The sequence below is a fragment of the Dermacentor albipictus genome, unplaced genomic scaffold (genome assembly GCF_038994185.2).
Source record: "Dermacentor albipictus isolate Rhodes 1998 colony unplaced genomic scaffold, USDA_Dalb.pri_finalv2 scaffold_22, whole genome shotgun sequence".
Lineage (NCBI taxonomy): Eukaryota > Metazoa > Arthropoda > Arachnida > Ixodida > Ixodidae > Dermacentor > Dermacentor albipictus.
In genome coordinates, this window is record NW_027225576.1 from 3,269,731 (window position 1) to 3,295,664 (window position 25,934).

Genomic DNA, 25,934 nt, shown 5'->3' on the forward strand with positions numbered 1-25,934 from the left:
ACCCCATGAGACAGCAGGGAAGGGGTGCCGACATAAATTGAAGCCAAATCCACCACCGTACAAGATCAGACTGCAATGGGAAAACAAGATCCAAGAGCAGCAACGCAGATGGAACTCAAATTCAGACTCAGACTTTCCGGCACTATCCGAATCGAGCAGTACCTCACTACGGAGTCCACGCAGATCCAGAAGTGACTCCAAATCATCAAGTGGTCAAGCAAACGATGGACCCCGGTCAAGATCACGATCTGGATCCCGTACACGCAACCCACAAAAGCGAGTCACGTATGCAGACGCTGCAGGAGGAAACACACGAGCACAAGAACCCACGGAAACCGAACGAGACCTGCGAGCACAACTCCAAAATCAGCAAGTCCTCATTGACAAGCTCATACAAAGGTGCAAAGAACAAAACACCGCCAATCAAGCCTCGAAACCTCAAGGAATGCCAAACATCCCACCGCCCTTTACGGAAGAAAGAATCAAGGAAATCGTAACAATGGAGGTAAGGAAGCAGATACAGGAGGCCATGGTCACTTTTGCCAAGGAGATAACACAACAGCTCCTGGAACACATCACCACTCAGCTGGCCCCTATCCATGCTACCCTCCAAGACCTCAGCAACTTCATGTCCTATGCCAAGCAGAACCACGTAACGAAAGCCACAGTAGAAAAGCTACTCAACAACACCGACACGGCTCGCAAGAAAGCACGTAAAGACCTCCACAATGCAGCCAGACCGGAATCCATGGCCCGGGGCGAAGAGAACGATATCGAACAAGATGGCGAGTAATACTAAGAAGAGATTACCACAAATCCCAATGAAGCTGTGGCAATGGAACTGTCGCTCTATTCGAACCAAAAGAACAAACCTCCAAGAACTGACCAAAGTGGAACAACCATATATCATCGCTATCCAAGAAACTTATTACACCAATCTGCGCATACAGGGATATGATACACACACCGGATCTCAGAGAACAGCCATCCTGACGAAGAAAAATCTCACCACGCAGGATCACGCAATTCAGGGAACAACCGTGGAACACACCCTAGTGGAAATGCTACCTGAGAAGAAGACACACCAAAGACTAATCGTACTATGCTTATATAGCCCACCCAGGGATCCGTTATCCGACTTTGTAAACATCATTACGCAAGCCAGAAAAATTTGGAGGACGCTTAAGCTTCGCCTTCAAGAGTGGGACGCGACAGCGTTCCCGTCGACCCGCCAAGGGGTATAAGACAATGCGCTACGGCACAGCGATCACTTACGATGCGCCCCGCATCGGACTTAGCGCCCACCTATCACGCGGTGAGCGTCGAGCAACGCAGCGTTCGGCGCGGCAACGAAACGTGCGCCTGAGCGAACGGAACGAGCCAAAGAACTCGGTGTCTCGGAGGGGAAATGATCTACGCCAGCCAAACGTCGTGATCGGCACGGGCAGAGAGATAGATAGTAAGCTAAACCGGGAGCACGGCGAAGCGTCGTCACGGGAGAGGGAGTCCCGCGACGCGCCTGGCAGCGGTCCCAATGCGCGCGCGGCGCGCCTCCTGTCGGGGCAGCGCCGTACATTGAGAGGAGGGGGTCTTCTGTGTTTGCCGCAAGATGGCTCTGCGTGTGCGGAAAGCGCAGAAGAAATGCAGCGGAAACGCACTTCGCAACTCGTGTAATTGTGACTTCTGTACGTTACATGTTCATAATTACCGATATACACCGCAGTATAACTTTCCACGGCTCGTTTCGAAGGCAACACCGCATTCACTAGAGGCGCGTTTGCACCGCTTGGAAGCATCGAACTCGTGGCTGAGTGGTAGCGTCTCCGCCTCACACTCCGGAGACCCTGGTTCGATTCCCACCGGGCCAATCTTGGAAGTTGCTTTTTATTTATGAAGCGCCTGCCGTGATTTATCGCTCACGGTCAACGCCGCAAACGCCGACACCCGACGCCGACGACACCGGCTTTTCTGCGACACGAGCTCCTTAACGCTATCGCGTTAAAACTATCTAAAGGACATAAACTCGTAATAATGGGGGATTTTAATGCCCCCCACACAGCATGGGGTTACCAGCACACAACCAAGAAAGGAGCGCGAGTGCACGATTCGGCGAAACAAAATCACCTCACCCTCTGGAATGATCCTAAACTACCGACTCGAATAGGCAACAGTGTGTCCAGGGATACAAATCCCGACCTCACCTTTACAGTAGGAATATCCAAGGCGGAATGGACCCGACTGGAAGAAAATCTCGGCAGCGACCACCACATCCTTCAGCTTGAAATCCTGCACCATAAGAAGCCGAGTAGAACAGGAACGGCAAAGCTGACGGATTGGAAGGCCTTCCGAGAACATGACATAGAAGAAAACATCGAAAACATTGAAGAGTGGCTCACCGAAGTGGTCAAGACGGCGGAGAAGCACACTAAAGTCATCCAACTCACGATGGACACGCCGGCCGTAGACTTTCACCTCCTACATCTTTGGGATGCCAGGAGAGGACTACTGAGGCGGTGGAAAAAGCGGAAACTTAACCGCAAACTGTAGAGACGGATCGCTCACATAACAAAGCAAGCGGAAGAATACGGAGATCAACTCAACAGGCAGAATTGGCATAAACTGTGCGACCAACTTCAAGGCACACTAAGCACGAAGAAGACCTGGCATATACTGCGAGCCCTTCTAGCTACCACCAGAACCAAGACCCAGCAAAGACATGACCTCAAGAAAATCATTAACTCCCATCCAGGAACAGACAAACAAATCCTGGAAGAAATCAAGCGTAAACTTGTCGGAGACAATGCCCCCAAGGTTACCGATCCCCGACCGTACAAAGGCGAACCAAATCTCACCCTCGACAGCCCTTTCACGCTTCCTGAACTCCATGCCGCCCTCGCCAAATTGACCCGTAACACATCGCCAGGAAATGACAAGGTGACCAACAAGATCCTACGAAACCTCCCAGACAAGGCCCTAAATGGACTCCTCGACTACATGAATAACTGCTGGGAAAAAGGTGCGCTCCCAGCAGAATGGAAGCACGCAAATGTAATTATGATCCCAAAACACAACAAGCCACTACAAATCAGCAACCTAAGGCCCATCTCCCTTACTTCCTGCGCTGGAAAGCTGCTCGAACACATGGTTCACGATCGCCTCACCACATACCTCGAAGACTCAGGACTCATGCCCGACACAATGTTTTGCTTCCGACAGCTCCTCTCAGCACAAGATATACTACTACAGCTCAAGGAAGACCTCTTGGACCACCTAGAACGCCACAAAAAGTTCTCTATTTTGACAATAGACGTAAAAGGAGCCTTCGATAATGTGAAGCATGAAGCAATCCTCCAAAATCTCCAAGATACAAACTGCGGAATCCGGACCTACCAATACGTACACGACTTTCTCAAAGATCGCACGGCTACGGTGGGTATAGGCAACATCCGAAGCGACAAGTTCTAAATGCCCAACAAAGGAACTCCACAAGGGTCAGTCATTTCACCTTTGCTGTTCAATCTCGCATTGATTAAGCTCCCACAACAACTCGATGGCATCGAAGATTTAAGCCATGCAATATATGCCGACGATATAACGTTATGGACAAAAGCGTCCACAACCGGCCAACAGCAAACTACCCTCCAAGAGGCAATCGATCAGATAGAACAGTACCTCTCAAAATGCGGTCTCCAGTGCGCCCCCGAAAAATCGGAGCTACTTATACTCAAGGCAAGGACCCGGGGAAGACCACCAGGCTACGTCCCTCTAGATCCCAACGTCAGTCTCAATGGAATCGATATCCCTCAAGTTGGCTCCCTCCGCGTCCTTGGCCTCACAATACATAAAGACGGTTCTGGGGCAGCTACACTTCCGAAGCTTCAAAAGACCCTAACACAAGTAACCCATCTCATTCGGCGTATAACCACCCAAAGAAGAGGACTTAAAGAGCAAGAAACCGTCCAATTAATCCAAGCACTCCTTATAAGCCGGATCACATATGGCACCCCGTATCTACTCCTCAAGAAAGCTGAAATTGAAACACTCAACATCATCATCAGAAAAGCAATCAAGAGCGCACTAGGACTCCCCAGTACGACCTCAACCATGACACTCCTCAAACTTGGCCTCCATAACACCTGGGAAGAAATGAGCGAAGCGCACAGAGCCAGCCAGCTGGAACGCCTTAAGCTGACTCAAACAGGCAGAGCAGTACTTCGCAAGCTCGCATACAGCGAAAACTTCATAGCAGACTCAGACGCGAAAGCCCGATTGCCGCCACTTCTTCGTGACTCTATCTCAGTCGCTCCAATACCTCGCAACATGCATGCAACATACCACAAAGACAGAAGACAAGCAAGAGTGAGAGCGCTGAGCAAGAAATACTCAAAGAACCCGAACACGAGATATACAGATGCGGCAAAATACCCAGGTAGAAGAGCATACGCAATTACCGTGACCAACAATCAAGGGAAGGAGCTAATCGCTGCCACCATACCGGCCAGAAATCCAGAAACGGCGGAGGAAGTGGCCATCGTCCTCGGCATCGCCACATGCAAAGATACAGCAATCATCTTGAGCGACTCGCAAACGGCATGTAGAAACCTACGAAAAGGCCGAATTTCTGCCGCAGCAGTGAAGATTCTAAAAGAAATAACAAGACGGCAAGAACTACCCGACACCTACGTCGCATGGACCCCAGGCCACGAACACCTGGCAGGAAACGAAGCAGCACATGCTGCTGCCCGAGAGCATACCAGCCGGGATTTCCTGCCGCACGGTCTCCGGAAAGCGACGAGGGTGGAGGACATTCCCATCAACTACGCCGTAATATTGCAACATTACCGACTGGAAAGAAGACAATATCCTCCACCTCACCCAAAATTAAGCAAGGAAGAAGCCACCGCCCTCCGCAGACTACAAACAAATACGTATGTACATGGAATTATCATGCACCGAATGCACCCCACCAAATTCTCATACCTATGCCGGTATTGTGACGTTCCAGACACGGTCCCACACATGGTGTTGGTGTGCCCGCACCGCGAGAAAAACAGTGAAGATGATGCCTCAGAACCGCTACAAGCGATCGAAGAAACGTGGGAGGCAATGTTAAAGGCACAGAGCCTGGAAGATCAGCGAAGTCTGGTGGACCGGGCCCGGGCTGCAGCATTAGCCAACGGCTTTCTGGACTGAGAGAGCCGCCCACCTAGGGCGAAAAAAGGACACTTTCTCGCTGTTTCTTACAATAAACGTTCATTCCTCCTCCTCCTTCCGGGTTTGGGAATAGGGACGATTTCTGCATGCCGCCAAGAATTGGGAATGACTCCTGTAGCCCAAGCTTCGTTTATGGCCCCCAACAGCACTTCGAACCTTGCCTTCCGTGTTTTTATAAAGTTCATACGGTATGCCATCCGGTCCTGGTGCCTTGCATGGCTTCGACAGGTCGATTGCCGCTAAAAATTCCGCCATAGTGAAAGGAGCTTGTATACCCTCGATGTCAGAGAGCGTAGGTGGCGTGCCTGCGTCCGCGGGAAGGCAGTTTTGAACAACGAAGGGAGGCGGTGCTGTGTCCAAAGCCGGAAAAAGGTGTGGGCGACAGTTTCTGCGAATACTGCTGGTGTCTGGCCCGATGCTAACAGGGCGCAGGCTGCGGGCTCTGGAGGGCGCCGACCATGTTCCATTACTCGGAAGGTGCGCCAAATGGAGGCATTGGACGACGAAGGTCCGAGAGAAGAGCACCAGTCCATCTAGCGGCCACGTTCTAAGCGGTGTTCATGGCGCCGAGCTACTGCAGTAAGGCGTTGGGCCTCTAAGCGAAGGCTATTTGACGCAGGGTCACGTTCTGATGCAAGTTCTGCTTGGCGGCGTGACGCCCAGAGACGCAGAAGTTGCAAATCAGGAGCGGTTCGCGATTCATCAACCCACGACGTACATGTCGCCTCAACCAATGCCGCCTTAAGACAATAGACGAGCGCACGCCATGTTTCGCCCGAGACGCCAGCGCTCGTTTCTCCCCTGGCGGCACGGTTTCCAATCCCCCGGGGGTTTGCTTCCGCCGGTTCCCTTCGCTCGCGCTGAGCCAGAGGAGGCCAGGCTGAGCGCGCGCTGCACGCGAGAAGGCTTTCTCGCGCGAGAAGGTGTAGGTTTCGGTCGCCGCTTCCCTTCGCGGTCGCGCCCGCGTTCAGTTCGCGCTGCGCGCGTAACGTCTCTTGTTTGCGACGGCGCCTCTTCGGATGACCGGAAATTATTATTGTGTTGTTAACTGTCACGACAGCAATGTAAACATGAAAAGGTTGATGCCACCAGTGAAATTCTGCCGATTCACAAGAAAATGGTACGAAAGAAGCAGACGACAGACATGGATTACTGCGGTGCGCCGAGCGAAGTAAACATCTGGCAAACGAAGCGAGATCGTTTATTGATCACTCCTGAGTGTATGACGGTTTCTATATCTAACCCACGTGAAATTAATAATTACTCGGTACATAATCCTTTTATTCATACAAAAACTTTAAGTTCAGCGAGTGCTTGTCCTGTCTTCTTTCTCGTGTTTCGTTTGTGCAAAAATGACTTTAGCTCGTAGGTGCCGTATGTATGTGCCGCATCGTATGTGCTGACGATTTTTCCGGCGGCACATACGATGTCGTTTCCAATTACCTGCTCAGCGTCCCTTACATGGTTAAGCAGACGCTGCCCTTTCGCCGCATTGTAGCCATATAAAAATAATCGTCAAGCGTACCGATCTTCTTAAAGGCAAATATAGCGTGTGCAGTTTGTTTCACACTAAGGGGAAAACTCGGAATGTATTGCATCGCGATGCGGCAAGCAATGGAGTCGTGCTGCGGCAGCAGCTCGAGCAGGCGCACACGCTTGAGGGGCGGTGTCGTGATCTGCGTCGTCTGCTACGGCGGCGCGCGCTGGCCGCATTTTCGGGAAGCGTGGTACTGTCAGGGGCAGTGCACCGATTTCATCGGTACTGCGGGAACTGAGCTGATATTCTTTACTAAACGTTGTGCGTCGCCACACTCTGATCCTTCATTGGCGCTAATGGAGTTCCACAAACTTCTTTTGACAACATGGTTCATTTGTTCTTTCGAAGGGCCGGAGTACTGAGCGTGTGCACGTATATTTCTTGACTGTGTGTGCTACCGTAATGAGCAGCGACAAAACGCACCAAGATGTGCGCGCAACGTGCTCAGTCTTTGTTTGACTCGAAAGGAAAACAAAGCACTCAACAATGGGAGTCGAACACGGTGAAACAAACGGACACGATTAAATGAACGTTTTAGGTTCAGACAATGAGCTGGAAGTGATTTTTCTCGATAATCATTCGCTACACCAGACAGACCCTGCCCGCCGGTGGGGAATTGGACACGTCACGCTCGGAACTTCAGTTAGTATCTCGTCATGTCCACAGCGGCAGCGATGACAGCGCTCATCCTGGAAGGCAGTGAAGTGTAGAATGACTTGATCAGAGATGTGTTCATTCGCTGCACGTCTCAGTCACTGACGATGGTGGATCGAAGCCTATCCTCGGGCGACTGATAGAGGGGATGTTGCGCCAGCGATACTTTCAACGAGCCCCAGACATTTGAAATGATGTTGGCGCCCGGGGATTGAGGCGGCCGCTCCAAGAGAGTGACTGCGCGCTCTTCTAGCAGTTCTTGCACAGCACGAGCAGTGTGGATCGGCGTCCTATCGCGTTAGAATATATAGTCGCCTTCCAGAAACGGGCCGTCAAGAATGTATGGAATCAGTACGTCGTCTATGACTGCCATGCAGCGATGAACTTACATTCGAGGCGTATCAGTGGGCGTCGCGCAACGCTTAGCAAAGAATACCGGCTCCTTTCACGCAGTAACGATGTGATCAGCGCCCTGCACCTGACAGTAGAACGTTTCTCGACAATGCGGCCAGCGTGCGCCGCCGTAGCAGACGACGCCGTTCAAGATCCCGCCCCTCGAGCATCTGCGCGAGCTGCTGCGCTTCGAGTTTTCCCCTAAATGTGAGAGAGACTGTACACCGCCCTTCGAAGGAAATGTCCACGCGCACACACCGCGCGCGGCGCGAAACGTGCCCAAACACGCGCAGTGCAGGAGGCAATCAAGGCGGCGCGAACGAGAGATGGGAGAGGGGTACCACCGGCTAATAGAATTTTGCTCCGCATGCGGCGCTCTCAACGCCGGCGCAGCAGCGCCGCTCTCGGTGCCGTTCTTGTCTATGGGACGGGTCCACCATGAAGTTGGATACATTGCTTTCTGATACCACCCTGTATCGATCCCAGTCCACCACTCGACATAGTCGGCGGAGGCGGCTTGTTCCGCCCGAAGATAAGCCAAGGTGAATCGGATGATGGTCGCTACCCCAGCAGTCGGGTTCACATGACCACGAGACGGTCGTCCTTCCTAGCCACCAAGATAAGTCCGGTGAGTGTGGCGGCGCGCAAGGGTGGTCTCGCCGACGAGTAGGCACTGACACATTATTAAGGAGAGTGAATTGGGCGTCCATAAATGTGTCCAGCACACATGTACCACGCGCACTGGAAATAGCGTATCCCCATGTGGTGTGGGGCGCGTTAAAATCTCCTGCGACCATAATGGGGCAACCAGGATGTTTCTGTCGTAGGTGCGCCAGCCAGCCGAGACACAACCGAGCCGCACGACCGCTCTAAGGGCGGGCATAGTATGAAACGATGATAACGTCCGTGCGTTGGAGACGAACCAATACGGCCACGACTTCTTGCCATAGAGTACACCACCATGAAAGATCAACACGAGTCTGATGAAGAGTGCATCTTACATACGCTGCAACCTTTCCTGGAGGGACATCGGGCGTAGCACTCCTACGATCCAACATTGAAGGCGATGAGTATGCCATAAATCCTGGAATGGGTGGCAGGCCGTTGGATTCTTGAAGCAGTAGAGCCCAAGCACGCAGCTTCCCATATCTGAGACGCTGACGCAGCTCTCCGACCTTCCCCGCGATGCCGCGACAGTTCCACTGTAAGATGCCTTCTGGCACTCTTGAAGACGTAGCAGCCATCATAGATTAAGATTGGCCAGTAGAACCGAGGTGAGATGCTGGAGCTGTTGCGCAACGAAGCGCAGGAGTTCTTGGGGTGAAAGAGGCTTCGACACAGATGCCGGGTTAGCCATATGAGCAGGAATAGACGACGACACGCGACGGCCGCGCTCCGTCATGACGACGCCGGAGCACTGTACGGTGTTCCTTGAGACGTTGGATCTCCCTTTCAAGGTTGGCGAGGCGAGCGTCGATCTCGAACTCTTCGTCTGCCAAAGGAAGCGGCGTGTCTTCTATCCATTGAGATGCCCGTTGCGGTCCTGAAGTGGACGACCTAACAGCTGCGCTATAGGTACGAGTGGCAGCATCACTTGTCTCTGTACTTGCTTTTGTCACCTGGCTAGCGTCCTCTTCCAGTGAGGCCAGAACGGCGTAACGGTTGTACACAGGGACTTGTTTCATTGATGAATCTCGAGGGGTCCTTGCTGGCTGTCGAGAATGGCGTTGTCGAGCCTTCTTAGTGGCCTTCAACTTCGTAGGACACGTCGTGGAAGTGATGTCATGATCGTTTGTTTGGCATAGGCCGCATCTAAACGATGCCGACGGTTCAGGCTCCATGGTGTCGTCCTTAGGTGGGTAGGGGCAGGATGATTTCATGTGTCCCTGTCTAAAGCAAGAGTAGCAGTACACAACGGAAGGCTTGAACGGGCGCGGGCGCAGTACGCAGCCGTAATACAGGATACGTTCAGGTGGGGAATTAGGACCTTGAAGCGTGATTAGGCACGTACGACCGCTGCCTAGGTAGCGAGCAGCCACGACCTTGTGTGTGGGCACGATAGTTCCTGCAGGAGCCTCTCGGGTTCTTCGTCAAGGTCAACGCCATTCACCACGTAGCGTCTTAAATCTGTACCACTGGCAAGGTACGCCTGGACTGGAAGGACACACTCTTCTGATACTTGTATTTGTTGCAGTTCTTCGAGTTTATAAACTAGTGCCATAGCAGACACCCATACAAAAAATTTCCTGCCTACTACTCAATTTAATGTACTCTTTCAGGATTTTACGTCTATACCAACTGTACGATCCCCTTCTTCCATGTACACTTGCCCGCGCCCGCTTCTGCACGCGTCACCCTCCTGTTTGCTATACCGATCTCGCCCCCCCCTTCCCCCTGCCCCCCCTTTTTTAGTCTTTTTTTTGAAACCCCCTCGACAACACATTCCGAAGTCAATATGCCTTTTTCGGCGCCTCAACCCAGAGTATCGCCTTCTGGATGCCGCCGTAACGACACCTACGTTAAGCGCGTGGGGCAGTGCCCCTTGAAAGACCATGCCGCTGCCTTTCAGTCACCCCACACATTGCACCGCAGACTCCTCGTCGCTACCTTAACTATTTCAAAATTACTCGACCTATTGCTTGACCGGCCGTTCTAATGCCTCAAAAACATGCCGCCAACGTCTCCCCCTGAACACCTCCTAACCTTTCGCATCCCCAACACGCTCCCAAGCCCCCGTATTTCTTAAAGATTTCATTTTAACTTTCTTTTTCTTTCACCCCCCCCCCCCCTTTGTTGTGTCTTGGTACGGCCCTGGCTCCCCCTCCTTTTTTTCCCTTTTTTCCCTTTTGTCTGCTTCTATTTCTTTTCTTTCCTCCCCGCGTGCCCACTCTCACGCTCTTGTCCCTTCGTCTTGAGAATGAGGCTCACAGACGTCGAACGACAGCGCCTGTTCCCTCTTGTAATCTCTCTCTTGAAAACCAGCCGCCAGCGACAACACCCGCACGTGACGTCACTGCACTAACCCTTTAAAACTAACACGCCGAGGATGACGAGGCCGCCTTTGACGAAGATAGGTCCACCTATCGAAACGTTGGCCAGCCTGTCTGAGGTACTTCAACCCTGTTTAAAAAATTTTATACCACAGAGACCGCATTAGTGTGTTTGTGTAGAGCAAAACCTTGAAATGGGGAAGTCTCGAGGCAGGCGTCCAGGGCCGCTTGAATGATACGGTTGTGCAGAGTGGACATGTCATATCTAGCACGAGGCTTGATAACCACTTTGTACCACGACGTCGTTGGCGACTCCGGAGACGTGCCTGTCGGTCGTGCAGGCAGGCCTTGTGATGAGCGAGGTCTTTTCGGGGCTGCTGGAGCTACATTTTCATCCGATGGAAGGCCAGTAGCTTCCTTCGTCCTCTTGGCTGAGGTGTGCGCCACGACAGCAGGGCTGTTCTGCTCCATGTTGGTGGTATCCATGCTCAGGGTGCCGCCTTCACCCGTTACACTTGTCCCCACGGAGGAGACGTCCCTGGCTTGGATGGCAGTTGCATCGGTAATGTTCCGCTCCCTCGACGCAGCAGACAGCAGCTTGGATGCTCCGCGCCGGCGCGGCGAGTGCCGCGGGGGCACTCGCACTCGCGAAGCCGCACAAGAACTCGAGCTCGACGGTGCAGCAGGAGGGTGTAGATGACGACGTAAGAGGGCAAAATGCATGTCTAGAACGACCGAACTGCGTGCTCCGGGCCGCTCGGAGCTACGTGCGCGACATCTAGCGATAACGCCTGGTTCGAGACGGGCGGAGTGTCGGCATGCGCGGCCAAGCTGATAGCACTGCCTGTCTTTTCGGGGCTCGCAGGCTGCTGCGGCTTTACCTTCTGCTTCTGTCGTCAGAAGCGCTGATGTGCGCTGCCAGTCTGCGAAAGCGCATACGCGGCGGAGCGCACGCCACTGGCTTCTCTTTCTTTTTTTACTTTCTTTTTGTGCACTATCAAAGCTCTGGCAGGGAGCATTTCACCACAGCATTCACGCGCCGGTGTACTGCATCGTCACCGTAGCCGCGAGCCTTATATCAGTGATCGAGGTTTGGCCGTTTTCGTTCTTCGGCAATTGCAGGAAGGCAAATTAGTATTAAAGGTGCCGCGAAGTAAGTGTAAGCGGCGGGTTTGTCTTTATTTCACTGTTCTTCTTTGGTCATTAAAGAAAACAGATTGCTGGCTTCTCATTTCACGTTCTTTTATTTTTTCCACAAGCTTACTGTTTATTAGGGGATGGAGAGGACAAACTAATACCGAATAGGGGCTCCCCCAGATTTTTTTAGGATCTCAATCCTCTTCGGCAGTGACGCGTAGAGGGAGTCGACGAGAGCGCGGTCATTGCGGAGGTGTCCCCACTCATTTTCAATGGCTTCCCATAGCCCGTCCGGATTGCAATTGGAGAGTCCCGATTTCTTGGATAGGCTTTTCATCAGTCCCCACACGTTTTCTATAATGTTAAGGTCAGGGCTTCTTGCAGGCCATGGAAGGGTCATAACGCCAAGCCTTTCAAAAAGGTCTCGGACAGTCTTGGCTGAGTGCACAGAAGCTCCATCTTGTTGAAAGTGATAGAGCCCATCCGGAAACGGCCCATCAAGCACATAAGGCAAGAGGACCGTTTAGGCCAAGATATAGTCCGGCGTTCTCGGCGCGCCAGGCCGCGGCAGGCGAAGTCGGATACGCTGCGCTAGCGACGCCAGTGGTGCAAGAAATTTGCTTCCTCTAGAGTTCGGCGTGCGCGCGCAGCTCGAGGCTGGCGCCATCTGTGCGTCCGGGAGCGCAACTTCGCCGCGGCGAACAGCTGTTTACATGGCGCATGCGCCTCGTACGGGTAGCGCGCGCGCTTCTCGTTCCGCGCGGTTTGTGCGCTAAAATGAAAACTTTCGCGGGATGGCGTTAACTTGTCCTGACAGCCAGAAAAAAAAAGACAAAAGGTTTTACGTGCGAAAACCACTTTCTTTCTGACCTGGGCTTCTTTAACGTGTACCTATATCTAAGCACACGGGTGTTTTTCGCATTTCGCCCCCATCGAAATGCGGCCGCAGTGCCTGACAGCCAGGACATCGCACTCATATTGCTAGTACTTCGGCTACGTCAAAAACGGAAGCGGACCATGTATGTACATGCGAAAGCTATTCGACAAGCGCCCTCAACTCGGCGACTACCACCAGCTAGTACAGGAGCTGCGAAATGCAGCTTACCTGTGGCGAGACCACACTGCTTTCGCATAGCTTCCCACGCGTTGTTCTTGCGCTCTGTGTCGCGGTGGTCCATGCGTTTCACATCGTATACACATGGAAGGTTGCAAATCGCTTCAAGCAGGCGTCCTCACTCGCGCTGTCATCCCACAGGGATGTTCAAAAAACCACAGCCGCACTGTCAGTACGCGCACCGCAGGCCGCCATTCTGCCTTCTGCTTGCTGCCGCTGCAGCGCGCAGTGCATTCTGGTCTAGCGGCATCCGCGTGAAATAGAACACGCTCTATGTCCGTGCCGGCGGCGTTGTGCTCGCCAAGCGCGCCTAAGCACGCCGGCTACGCCGGGACGCCGGACTGTAGAGCGCGCGCTTTTCACCGACGTCGCTTAACCGCGCCGCGCGTGGCCGCGCGCGCGCGTTACGCCGGACTATATCTTGCCCTTTTCTGCCACCTCCGCGTAGACTTCTGCCGTCATACGCCCAGGAATGCGGTACAGGGGTCCTAGTCCATCGTAGCTGATGGCTCCCCACACGCTGACTGAAACACGGCCGCTGCTGCGCACATTCCAAATGTATTTTTCTTCGTCCCTGCATGGTGGTAGGGAAATCCGGTTTTATTAGAGGAATCAAATTGCCATCAGAGCTAATGATACCTGATGTGGTAGCAGTGAAGGACTGGAAACGACGAGAGTGCAACGCATTAAAGAGATTGAAGCCCATTATGGTTCAAAATATGGAGCGTCAAAATGTCCGTTCGCGAGCTCATTAAGCTGGCTTTCCAGCATTGTAGATTTTTAATATGACGTCGCAGCGCACAGTATAATACCCGAAATCAATCACACATCTTTTATATGATAAAATACACACGCTGTTTTAAAATTCGCCACATCTTAGCTTAAGGATACAATTTTGTGGGTTTGCCATGCAGAAAAGGTAACCTAACGAACATTTAAAAGTGTGATTTTGATTTTCTATACTTCAAAAAACGTAAACGTAAGAACTGAGCTCGCATTATGCATTCACGACCTTTAATTTTGCGATTTATTGTTTCGCCCTGAAGCCGAAAATAAAATATACTAATTTAAGTTCTTTATGCGTCTTTCATCTCTATTGCCTACATAATGCCCACCGTGCTGTACAGTTTAACAACTCACACTGCACTCACCTACCTTTCACTGGTTTTAAAATATAAATTTGACAGCCTAAAAAAAAACTCCGGGTATATTCTCAGACGTGCGAGCACATTGAAACAGACTACAGTCCTACCGTGCTTTCTCCGGCCGCCACACCCGCTTCTGCTGGTCCCAGCGCGTGCAAAAAGTGGCTTCGTCGCTGAAGACGACTGCTCTCCAATTGTCTGGGGTCCAGTCTTCCACCACAGACGCGAATTCCAGGCGCGTGTCCCGATCCGCTTGTCTCAGTTGTGTTTTCTGCGGAGCTATTCTACTTTTCACACCTGCTGCATGAAGCCTGCTCCTCATTGTCTGATTGGATGCGTTCAAAGCGAACATGTCACGAAGCTCCCTGGCGCTGAGGAATGGATCATCTGCTGCTCCTGCGACAACAAGCCTGTCTACTTCTTCCGTCGTCGCTCTTGGTGGCCGGCCGCGCGCAGCATCCTTAAGTCGGCCTTCTTTGTGGAATGTCTGCAGTACTCTGTTGACTGTGGCTAAAGGGCGCCCAGTAGCTTGAGCTATAGCTCTTTGGCTCATTGTCCGGCCCATCTCTGTGATGGCTTTCCTTTGGTCTACTGTGAGTCGCGGCGCCATCGTCGATGCCTTTACGCATCTCGTCTGTTCACTTGTAGGGATGAAAACTTTATTCAGGTTATCGCATATCTGATCTTGTGTATACGCCACACTTAAGGTCGAAGTATGCTTTCAGTAATGGCATGCCGATTTTGGCATTTGCCGGCAAATGCAGCCTGCCAAACCTCGATCACTGATATAAGGCTCGCGGCTAGGGTGACGATGCAGTACACCGGCGCGTGAATGCTGTGGTGAAATGCTCCCTGCCAGAGCTTTGATAGTGCACAAAAAGAAAGTAAAAAAAGAAAGAGAAGCCAGTGGCGTGCGCTCCGCCGCGTATGCGCTTTCGCAGACTGGCAGCGCACATCAGCGCTTCTGACGACAGAAGCAGAAGGTAAAGCCGCAGCAGCCTGCGAGCCCCGAAAAGACAGGCAGTGCTATCAGCTTGGCCGCGCATGCCGACACTCCGCCCGTCTCGAACCAGGCGTTATCGCTAGATGTCGCGCACGTAGCTCCGAGCGGCCCGGAGCACGCAGTTCGGTCGTTCTAGACATGCATTTTGCCCTCTGTACCTTGTAGATAGGCGCCAGTAGTAATTACGAACCGCCAAAGCGGTCCATAAACAACAAAGTTCCAGTAGCGGGGAAAAGAAACCAGCAAACGGGGCGAAAATCCGGAGCTACGGAAAAACACGTCCGTGCTGAACGAGCCGGGGGCCCTTTTTAAACCACAAGCACTATGTTTCAGCTAATATTGAAAACAACTGTATTCTTTTTTATAGGGGGGTGGGGGCGCGGCTTTTGTAGCGTCTAACCACAGTTCTAAAGTTATCAGTTAGCTCAAGATGCACCTGCATGTGTTTCTAAATTTCCAGTATGTTGTCACAGATTCAATAGCGAAAGAGCGTTATCATATCAGATTGCGCGCGTGAAGCGAATACTGGCGTACATTCTCCATCACATTTGACGACCCGAAATTGCGCTGCAATGTACGAGCATTCCAATCTGACGAACCGACGCCTTGATCCGTAGATCGGAATCAGAGGAAGCACTTTGCGCGCATCCATCGTTATGTTTCAGTGTTATTCTCTTTTCCAGCGCCCCCGCAGGGGCGTCTGCGTCAGCAGGCGTTTGGTGTGTTGCGACACCACGGACCCGAGCACACGAGGGTTGGACCCTCCCGCGCGTAGTCGTGCGCGGCTTAGCCGTGTCCGGGGAAAGGGGGATCCTGGAGGTTGAGCCGATGCCGGGTGATCGGACCTTTAAGGCCCCCCGGCGGAGGCAACACACCTCTTTGGCCTCTGCTTCACGTAGACGGCACCCCCGGACTGACCCACCCGGGGGAAATCGGCAGTCGCCTTTTCCTGTCCCCCTCTTCAATCTTTTTCTTTCCTATCGTCTTTCTTTTACTGTCCTATCATCTCTTCTCTTCCGTCACTTCCTAATTTTTCTAGGCGGCTAGGGTTAACCTTGTGTATGTGCCCTCCCTTGGGTATGTTATATTAGGTTATAGCAGCAATGCACGGCTGGCGTCTGCAGCCTTACACAAGTGCTACAACGTCCCCCTGTTGGGCTCCATGGTGGGTGGCCACCATTGCCGCCGAAAATGTCCGAAATATTATGGGAACACCTGCTTTTCCACGTCTGCTTGATCGTCACCCTCAAAAGAGGGGACGCACCAATGAAATTCTAAGCCTATTCAAACCAAAAGAAATTTTCCCCCGATTCCAAGTCGTTCACAGCGAAAAAACAGAAAAACCAGCTAGAACCGTATCTCCTTTCCTTGTTGCTAAAGGCTTGACTGATGCACTTGGCCCAGGCTATAAGGTCACCAAAATGTCGAGCGGGGATCTCCTCCTTGAAATCCATGATAAAGAACAGCACAGCAAACTAAATAAACTTGTGGCATTTGGAGATATACCTGTTACCGTTTCACCCCATCGGTCTATGAACACAGCACCCGGTGTAGTATCTGATGCAGATCTCATTGACTTGTCCGAAACAGAGCTGTTAGAAGGCTGGAAAGAGCAAAATGTAATTAACGTACAAAGAATCATTATCCGAAGAGAAAATAAAGAAATTCCTACAAAGCACCTGATCCTCACCTTTGTCACTTGCGATCTGCCACAAACAATAGAAACTGGATACACGAAGATAGCTGTCAGACCATACATCCCTAATCCAAGAAGATGCTTCCAATGTCAAAGATTTGGCCACGGGTCGCAGAGCTGCCGTGGTAAACTTACATGTGCGAAATGTGGAGCCCAAGGCCATGCCTCAGATAAATGTGAAGCAACACCTCACTGTGTAAACTGTGAAGGTGAACATCCAGCATACTCCAGATCTTGTCCCAACTGGAAAAAAGAAATAATCACCTTAAAGGTACATGAAAATATCTCCTTCAAGGAAGCACGAAAAAGGTGCTCCCCATTCCACACCAAAACATACGCCGATGCGACGCGTCAGGGGGCAGCGCCGCACCGGCCTGCGCCACCTGCCCGGCCCGCGCACAGCGAGTCGTTGGCTGTGGCATCCCCCGCCCCCGAGGTGGAAGCAGTTAAACCTGCGCCACCTACCAAGACACAGAGGCCGGCTACCCCGGGTACGTCGGGCCTCAAGACCACGCCTCGCCAGGCGAGGTCTGACAAACAAGCGAGAAGCCCGCACGCGCGGGCGTCCAGTGCTTCCCAGGAGGCAATGGACACAACACCGGCACGTTTGGTGCCGAAACACCGGCATGGCTCTCTCGAGCTCGCCAAAACAAACAAAAACCCATAACAGGGCCAGACGACGGTCCTGTTACCTAAAGTACACCACTACACACCTGAACACAGAACATTTCTCATCCTCATAAAATGGATGTACAAATTATTGATTGGAATGCCCGTGGCATTCTAAACAACTTAGATGATATCAAAGAAATAATACAAGAATTTAATCCTAGGCTGTTCTGCGTTCAGGAAACACACTTGAAAACATCAAATACAAATTTCTTAACACAACACACATTATTCCGGAAAGATCGCGATGATGGCCATGCCGCGTCTGGTGGCGTGGCTATTATAGCCCAGAGGTCAGTTGCTTGCCAACACCTCCACCTTCAAACTAATTTTGAGGCAGTAGCGGTTAGGGCGATTCTTTTCGACAGGTTGGTTACGGTCTGTTCCCTCTACATACCACCCGAACATCGCTTGCAACTAAGGGATCTTGAAACACTAGTCAATCAGCTTCCGGAACCATTCATTTTAACAGGTGATGTGAACGCACATAATACGCTATGGGGCGACTCACGCTGTGATGCAAGAGGGCGTACTATAGAAGACTTTCTTTTATGTACCGGTGCAGTTCTTCTCAATAAAAAAGAACCCACCTTTTATAGCACCACACATAGGTCATACTCATCAATAGACCTAACCATAACCTCTCCATCTATAATGACGTACCTTGATTGGAAGGTCCTAAAAAACCCTTACGGAAGTGACCACTTCCCTATTCTCTTAACTTTAACAAAACGAGCTGATCCCGCTCCACAGATTCCCAGATGGAAAATCGACTCGTCGGATTGGAAAATGTTTCAAGAAATCACATATTTACAATACGATGATTTGAGTTCTTTAAACATAGACGATGATGTGGCATATTTAACTGGTTTTATTTTTGACGCCGCTGAAAAATGCGTAAAACAAACTAACGGACTTGCCAATAAGCGTCGTTTGCCTTGGTGGAATGACGCATGCAAAGGGGCACGGAAAAAACAAAATAAAGCTTGGAGCCTGCTTCGTGACTCTCCAACTACGGAGAACCTCATTAATTTCAAGAAGGCGAAATCACAGGGCAGAAGAACACGACGAGGTGCTAAGCGAGAAAGCTGGGAAAGATACATATGTAGTATCAACTCTTACAAAGATGAGGGTAAGGTATGGAACAGGGTGAACAGATTAAAGGGCAGGGAAGCACAACCGCTTCCTTTAGTAAACGCTCAAGGCAACACCATGACAGATCAGGCAGACTTCCTGGGCACACATTTTGAAAATATTTCTAGTGCATCACACTATTCGCCAACTTTCCTAAAGTTCAAGGAACGCATAGAGCGAGAGCGCCTTGAACGAAAATGCGCAGCAGATGAACCTTACAACCGCCCGTTTAGTCTCGCTGAACTGAAGGCTGCTCTAAATTCCTGCGGCAACTCAGCACCAGGTGCTGACCGCATAATGTATGCAATGATCAGGAATATGCATCCAGAAACATTGAACACACTTCTGTCCCTTTACAACTCCATGTGGGTATCGGGGCATATTCCATCCTCATGGAAAGAAGCGATTGTCATCCCAATTCATAAGCAAGGCAAAGACCCCGCATTAGCCAGTAGTTATAGGCAAATAGCACTAACAAGCTGCATGTGTATATTATATGAAAAAATGGTAAATCGGCGTCTAATCTATTTCCTCGAAAGCAACCGTCTACTTGATCCCCTTCAATGTGGTTTCAGGGAGGGTAGGTCAACAATAGACCAGCTTGTTCGCATTGAGGCCAATATTAGAGAGGCTTATATACACAAACAATTTTTTCTCTCTGTATTTCTGGACTTGGAGAAAGCCTATGACACAACATGGCGATTCGGAATCCTTCGAGACCTATCTGCGATGGGCGTACGCGGCAACATGCTAAATACGATAGAAAACTACTTGACTAACCGCACGTTCCGTGTTAGAGTGGGCAATGCCCTGTCCAGGTTATTCACTCAAGAGACTGGTGTGCCACAAGGAGGCGTGCTTAGCTGCACCCTCTTCATTGTGAAAATGAATTCCCTCCACAAAGTCATTCCATCCTCAATGTTCTATTCAATATATGTAGACGATGTACAATTAGGATTTAAGTCTTGTAATCTTGCTGTCTGCGAGCGCCAAGTACAACTCGGGCTGAACAAGGTCTCACAATGGGCAAATGAAAATGGCTTCAAGCTAAACCCCCTCAAAAGCTCCTGTGTACTTTTTTCTAGAAAGAGAGGTTTGATACAAGAACCTGATATTATGCTACATGGACAACACATACCACTCAACACTGAACATAAATTTTTAGGCATAATACTCGACTCAAAACTAACCTTCATTCCTCATATCAAGTATTTGAAAGCTAAATGCCTTAAAACAATGAACATCCTGAAAATACTTTCACATACAACATGGGGAAGCGACAGGAAATGCCTCATGAACCTCTACAGGAGCCTTGTACGATCACGGTTAGACTACGGTGCCGTTGTGTATCACTCAGCTACACCCAGTGCTCTGAAGATGCTGGACCCTGTGCATCATCTAGGTATCCGCCTCGCCACCGGCGCCTTTAGGACGAGTCCGATTCAAAGCCTCTACGTCGAATCGAATGAATGGTCGCACGATCTGCAGCGGTCATATTCTACATTTAATTATTTTCTGAAAGTACATTCTAACAAAAACCATCCTTGTTATCCCACCATAAACGATATGACCTCTGCAACACTCTTTCGTAACAAACCTACAGCCAGAGAGCCATTCTCGATCCGTGTGACAAAGCTGAGTGAGGAGATGGATGTTCGTATCCGCGAAAATAGTCTAATGGCTTCTGCCAAGCCGTTTCCACCGTGGTTGTGGCGAATCATTGACTGTGACACGTCATTTGTGGAGGTAACGAAGCAGGCTCCAGAGGCGCACATTCATATGCATTTTCTGGAGTTACAATTTAAATACCCTTGTCCAGAGTATTACACAGATGCGTCTAAATCACATGCTGGCGTGTCATACGCAGCCGTCGGCCCATCCTTTTCCGAGTCTGATGTTCTGCACCCTCAAACAAGCATCTTTACAGCAGAGGCGTATGCACTGTGGTCGGCTGCGAAACACATTAAAGTTAAAATTACATAAGGCGGTCATATACACAGACTCATTAAGCGTTGTGAAAACATTGATGTCATGCTTCAACCACACAAATCCAGTAATTGCAGATCTTTTCTCTCTCCTCTGTACCATTTATGCCTCTGGCCAACATGTAACGATATGCTGGGTGCCTGGACACAGAGGTATTGAAGGTAACGTACTGGCAGACCGAATTGCTACCTCCTTAGACACAAAAGCTTCCAACATGTCCGCAGCCATTCCGGTCTCAGACCTAAAGCCATACTTACGGAAAAAACTCAGAACCTACTGGCAGCATAAATGGGACTCTGAAACCTATAATAAACTCCACACAGTTAAGCCACATTTAGGATACTGGCCATCACTGACCAAGTCCAGACGAAGTGATGTCCTATTCTGTCGTCTCAGAATAGGGCACACTTACGGTACACATAACTTTCTGTTGAGTGGCGGTGAACGTCCAATATGTAGTAGATGCGGGGAGACACTCAGTGTTCAGCATGTCTTCCTAGAATGCCGCGAAACACTAGTCGAGAGGAAAAAACACTTCCCTTTAGCATACACTCAGTGTATACCACTTCACCTGGCACTGTTTCTAGGCAGAGAACCACTATTTCACATGCAATCTACCATAGCCTATTTAAACGACGTTGACACACTGCACGTTTTCTGTGCAAGAAATTCGTAACACGGCCTCTTGCGAGAAGCCACTGTTGCGATGTGAACCTTTGCTCTAGCACATGCCTCCAGGCCCTTGTACTCAAGGGATCAGCGGAGGCTGTTGTGCTATTCGTCAACAACAATCACCTTTCCATTTTTATTCATGTAACACTATTACACCATTCTTGTACATCCTATACTTATAGCATACCCTACTTCAGCCATTCTCATACTTTTATTCCTTGTGTATTTTATGCAACTTATAGCTCTTAGTTTTAGGCCTCTCTACAGCCACATCACATCAGCCATTAGTTCATTCAGTACTCGTCATCACTGCCTTGGCGCTCTTTGGCCACACTTGGCCCTTGCGCCAATAAACACTACATATCATCATCATCTTTTCCAGCGCAAGCTCACCTTATAATGAGTAAAATTCGTGAGTGACTCTTTTGGAAATGTTTTGTTCTTGACGTTACTACAACGTGAGGGTATAGAGGTGCTCCATCTTAACTGAGGGAATATTGGGAAACAGACTGGGCCTTTTCTTGCGTCTGCGTTTACACATTTACCTCACCAATTTATTTTTCATAACTTACTCTTTAATTTCGGGGGCTGTGAAGCACAGCAACCTTTTATTAGCAGGACGTTGTAATCACACAAAACATTTAAATGCTTATTAGTCGGCTTTCAGCTCACGGTAAGGAATTTCAATAATGATAACCTTATGATAAAAGCCTATCCGTTTGACAACGTTTTATCTGAGTTCCCCTTTGCAAGGTGATACAGACTTGCAGGTGGTTCGTATCGGGGACCCCCGACTTATGTCCAACCGCCAAACAAAGGGTTATTCCGAATGTTTCACTTCAGGAAGGCTTGTTACCCTCCTGTCTTTCATTCCCGTTCGCAAACACGCGTAAGATGAAAGTGCTGCGTGAAAAGCGTCGTTAGTTCAAGCCAACGAGCTACCGTAACTTACCTCGCCTATATCGCTGTCATTTAGGCTTAGATAAGAAATACGTATATTTTAAATCGACGCATCACGAATCCAAAAAGAGCTGCCCGCGACCAGCCCAGCTAGGTTTCTTTCATCTCGTACTTCGTCGTAGCGGCTAATAGTAGCTCCCGAAGCAGAGCACTGAGTGTGGATATGGCAGAGGAGGTGTTCTATATACTGTCTCGTCACCCACCGAAACTTGCCAGCCGTGCTACTGGCCATTCCTAGAAAAGTGTATATGTGACGCCCAGCCATTTGCAACACAGCAACTTTGTTTGCGATGGGAGAGTTCGGGTGAGAGACAGAGTGGTTATGGAGATAAAGACATGCTATTTTCTGCAGTAACTTAGGAATGCATGAATGAATGCCTTCATTTATTGAGAAAAAGGTGGAGCAAGCATCAGTGGAAGCACGTCTCAGCAGATTGGGAAAGAAGCGGGGGACAAAGAGGAAAAGCTGGGGCCCTTGTAGCAGGCGAAGTCACAGCTTAAGGGCGAGAGAATATAAGCAAGAGTTGGCGAAACCAGTTGAATTCCAGTGTAGATGCGTGATGTGCCGAGTAAATGATTGGGGTCACCGCCGAGCATTCGTCCTTTGTGGCAGTATAAGCTCCCGCCGTTCTTGGTAACAAACCTTTACTGGAAACAAATCTTCGCAAATACTTATTCATCAGCCATGCCTAGCCACGTATTCCTTAGTGGCAGGGTCTGTGGATTACAATTACGCTGTCCCGACAAGTTGCGACCATAACGTGACGCTTGCGGTTACGTATGCCACACTCGTGACTCTTACTGTACTACTACCATACTGCGCGAATTCTATAAACATGGGTTTACTGCACAAGCTAGTGAACAGACATTTTAGAACCGCGTTTTTCGCCTTACATACGCTCAACGCAAGCACCATTGCAGCATGTTACGGTGCCCGTCCCTTGAAGACAGAGACGCGAACGCAAACATAAGAACGTGTTAGAAGACAGGGTCTTGGGCCTCGTGCCAAACATATCCAAGCCAACAATATGTTAACAATCATGCCGTCGTTTCTATGCAAATAGGTTATGGAGTGACAGTCCAATCCGCCACCTACGGGAGCTCGTGAAGCCGCCGGGGGCCACACTGTCAGAGGAAACGGAGCGCGGCCATAGCACGTGGCTGCGGTATACGCAGGACGCAACCTGTGCTTGCGGCTCTGCGATGAACAAATAACATGACACCCTTTAGGAAGTATATCAGTCCGCCATTGTGTGTCGCTGTTGTCAAAATTAGGGTGTCATGGTGGTGGGTGCCTTGTGTTCTGTGTACAATATGCTGCGAGAACAGAAAAACAGTCGTTTCCTGTGTTCTTCATTCGGTAACCTGCCACGTGCATCGGCACTGTGGTGCCGGCCCATATTGACACAACATGACCTCGGAATATAGTATCCTTATGCCATTTCTTTAAAAAAATCATTATTTGTGTAAATGAGTGTTTTTGGTTTAAACCTAGAAAACAAGAAAAAAATATTTAACGGTAGGTCTCATTTTTGTCCGGCATTTCATTTTTAGCTGAAAAGAGTCGGTGAAAGCAAATTTACAATAAAGCTAAGGCGACCCACAATGTGCACGCAGCCGCAAGCCTACATGCGCTCCAATGAGAATAACCTGCCACAGTTAAGGTCATGTGTAAGCTGGCGGCTCAAGCAATCTTTACTTTTCTGTTCGTTTCTGCATCCGTTCTGCCTGCGTCTGCGGCAAAAACTTGAAGTGGGAAGGCAGATAAACAGACATTTGTGGAGACAGGTGGTGGCGTAATGGTTAGCGTGCCCATCTCCCAAATGCAAGATGGTGCATTTGGCAGATGGGCTCGAATCCCGGTGGTTTGTTTGTGAAGACAGCTTTCTGTGCTCTCTGGTGACTGCGAAGCTCAGAATGAGGCGGCAGCCTGACTACAACGGTCGCCGTCAACGTTACAGGATAAGCGGGCGTGCAAGGTCACACCTAAAGCCGAAAGCACATTCAGAGGAAATACGTTATGCTCTTGTCGACAAAAAAACGAAAAAAAAAACGTGATGAGTAACGAGCGATGTTGTTGAGCGAGGATACATGTAGACGGATAATGTCACCATAGACAGGATCACGCTCCAATCCCGGTGCTCAGCGGAAATATACATCGACAGCATGTCAACTAGCGTGTAATTGATACTTCATTAAGGTCGTTGCGTGTTTGTGTTGTGTCTAGCAGGAGCGAGTAGTGTAAGGGATGACACTGGGAGAGAAGGCGGTGAGGAAATTCTGCGAAAAGTAATTGAGGACAGCCATATTGAACATCGACGCCATGTTGAATAAAGCCTGTGACTTAAGTTGCTCAGCCGCCAGAAAGGCTTGAGTGGTAGCATACCGCTGAGCGTATTTGGTAACCACAGCGATAAACACACACTTTGCGGAAGTAAACAGAAGAAAGGGACGTAGTGAGTTGGCCGCCCTTTTCGAGCTCTGGCATAGTTTGAAAAATGAATGTGGCGAAGTATGACGCACAAAATAGTATATGTCAACCCAAATGAATCAGCGTGGGCATACTTGCGCGACACGCCATGGTGGCCTGACACCGGGACATCATGAAGTTGCAGCGGTGAGTTTTCATTGGGTACTTGAGAATAAAAATGACACATTAGAGACGTCCGAGGGACATTTCTAGGGTACAAGAGCACATCCCCTCCCTAAGAGAAATAAAAAGTAAATCACGAATATAAGCTTACGAATAGGGACATCATAAGATCGAGCGCTACGGTGCTTGTTGATGTTGTTTAGGATGACGTCAGCATTTCATTCAGCGGTTATTTCTGAGAAAATGAGTTGAAGTTCCGTTTATTTGCATCACAATGGCAGGCGTAATCGGGCAAACATTGACAGCATTTCATTAGAGAGTGCCTGTCTACTCTGTGGAGATTATGTATGATAATGACAACAAACACAGAAAGCTTTGCGCACATCGATTCGCACATACATGGAATCCGCATAATTTTTTGACTGTCAATTTAAATGCTTAAGAATGGCGCTGATTAACACAATATTTCCATTCACAGTGAGCAAAAGCGGCTGTCGTATCTACAGTAGAATTGATTTAAATGGCTTTAATCCCGTGGACATTATATCGTTGCCAACTTCCGTGGAATTGGAGTCGTCAAAATGGGATACAGTTGACAGGGAAATCAGGATGTTGATGAACGGCAAGAAGGCAGAAGCTTGCACAAGACCTCAGGGATATAAAATGACTTTTTGAGCAGCTTGGTCAGGGGGCCACGGAATGGTTTCCACGTCTATTAAACATCCTCCAAAATGTGAACAGAGGCCGACAAAAATTCCGGCACTTTGGGAACGGTGAAAGCGCTGGAAATTTCACTACAGCATTAGCCTAAATATAAAAGATTACTTAAACATAAGAAACCATAACGTTGAGAGGGTGGCCAAATTTTCGCACAAATCAATTGGCTGTTGAAGCAGTTCAGCTGAAGGGCAATGGTGCGAAATAAGGCGAGAATGTCGGCAAGTGTTGAACAAAGGTCAAGTAGGTCCTGTGGCCGATTCCAGCGCTCGGCAGCTGTCAAGCGACTGCACGTATTAACGAGATGCCTGGTCGTCAGT

The 25,934-nt window shown here is 49.9% G+C and overlaps 1 protein-coding gene across 1 annotated transcript in view; it reads left to right on the top strand.

The window, feature by feature from the left end:
- Positions 1-499: 499 nt before the first annotated feature.
- Positions 500-25,934, top strand: part of LOC139052424 (uncharacterized) — a 30,146-nt gene continuing 4,711 nt past the window's right edge. The window contains exons 1-2 of the mRNA XM_070529519.1: positions 500-785; positions 2,924-3,016. Coding sequence (XP_070385620.1) covers positions 500-785; positions 2,924-3,016 — 379 coding nt within the window. The remainder of the gene's footprint in view (positions 786-2,923; positions 3,017-25,934) is intronic.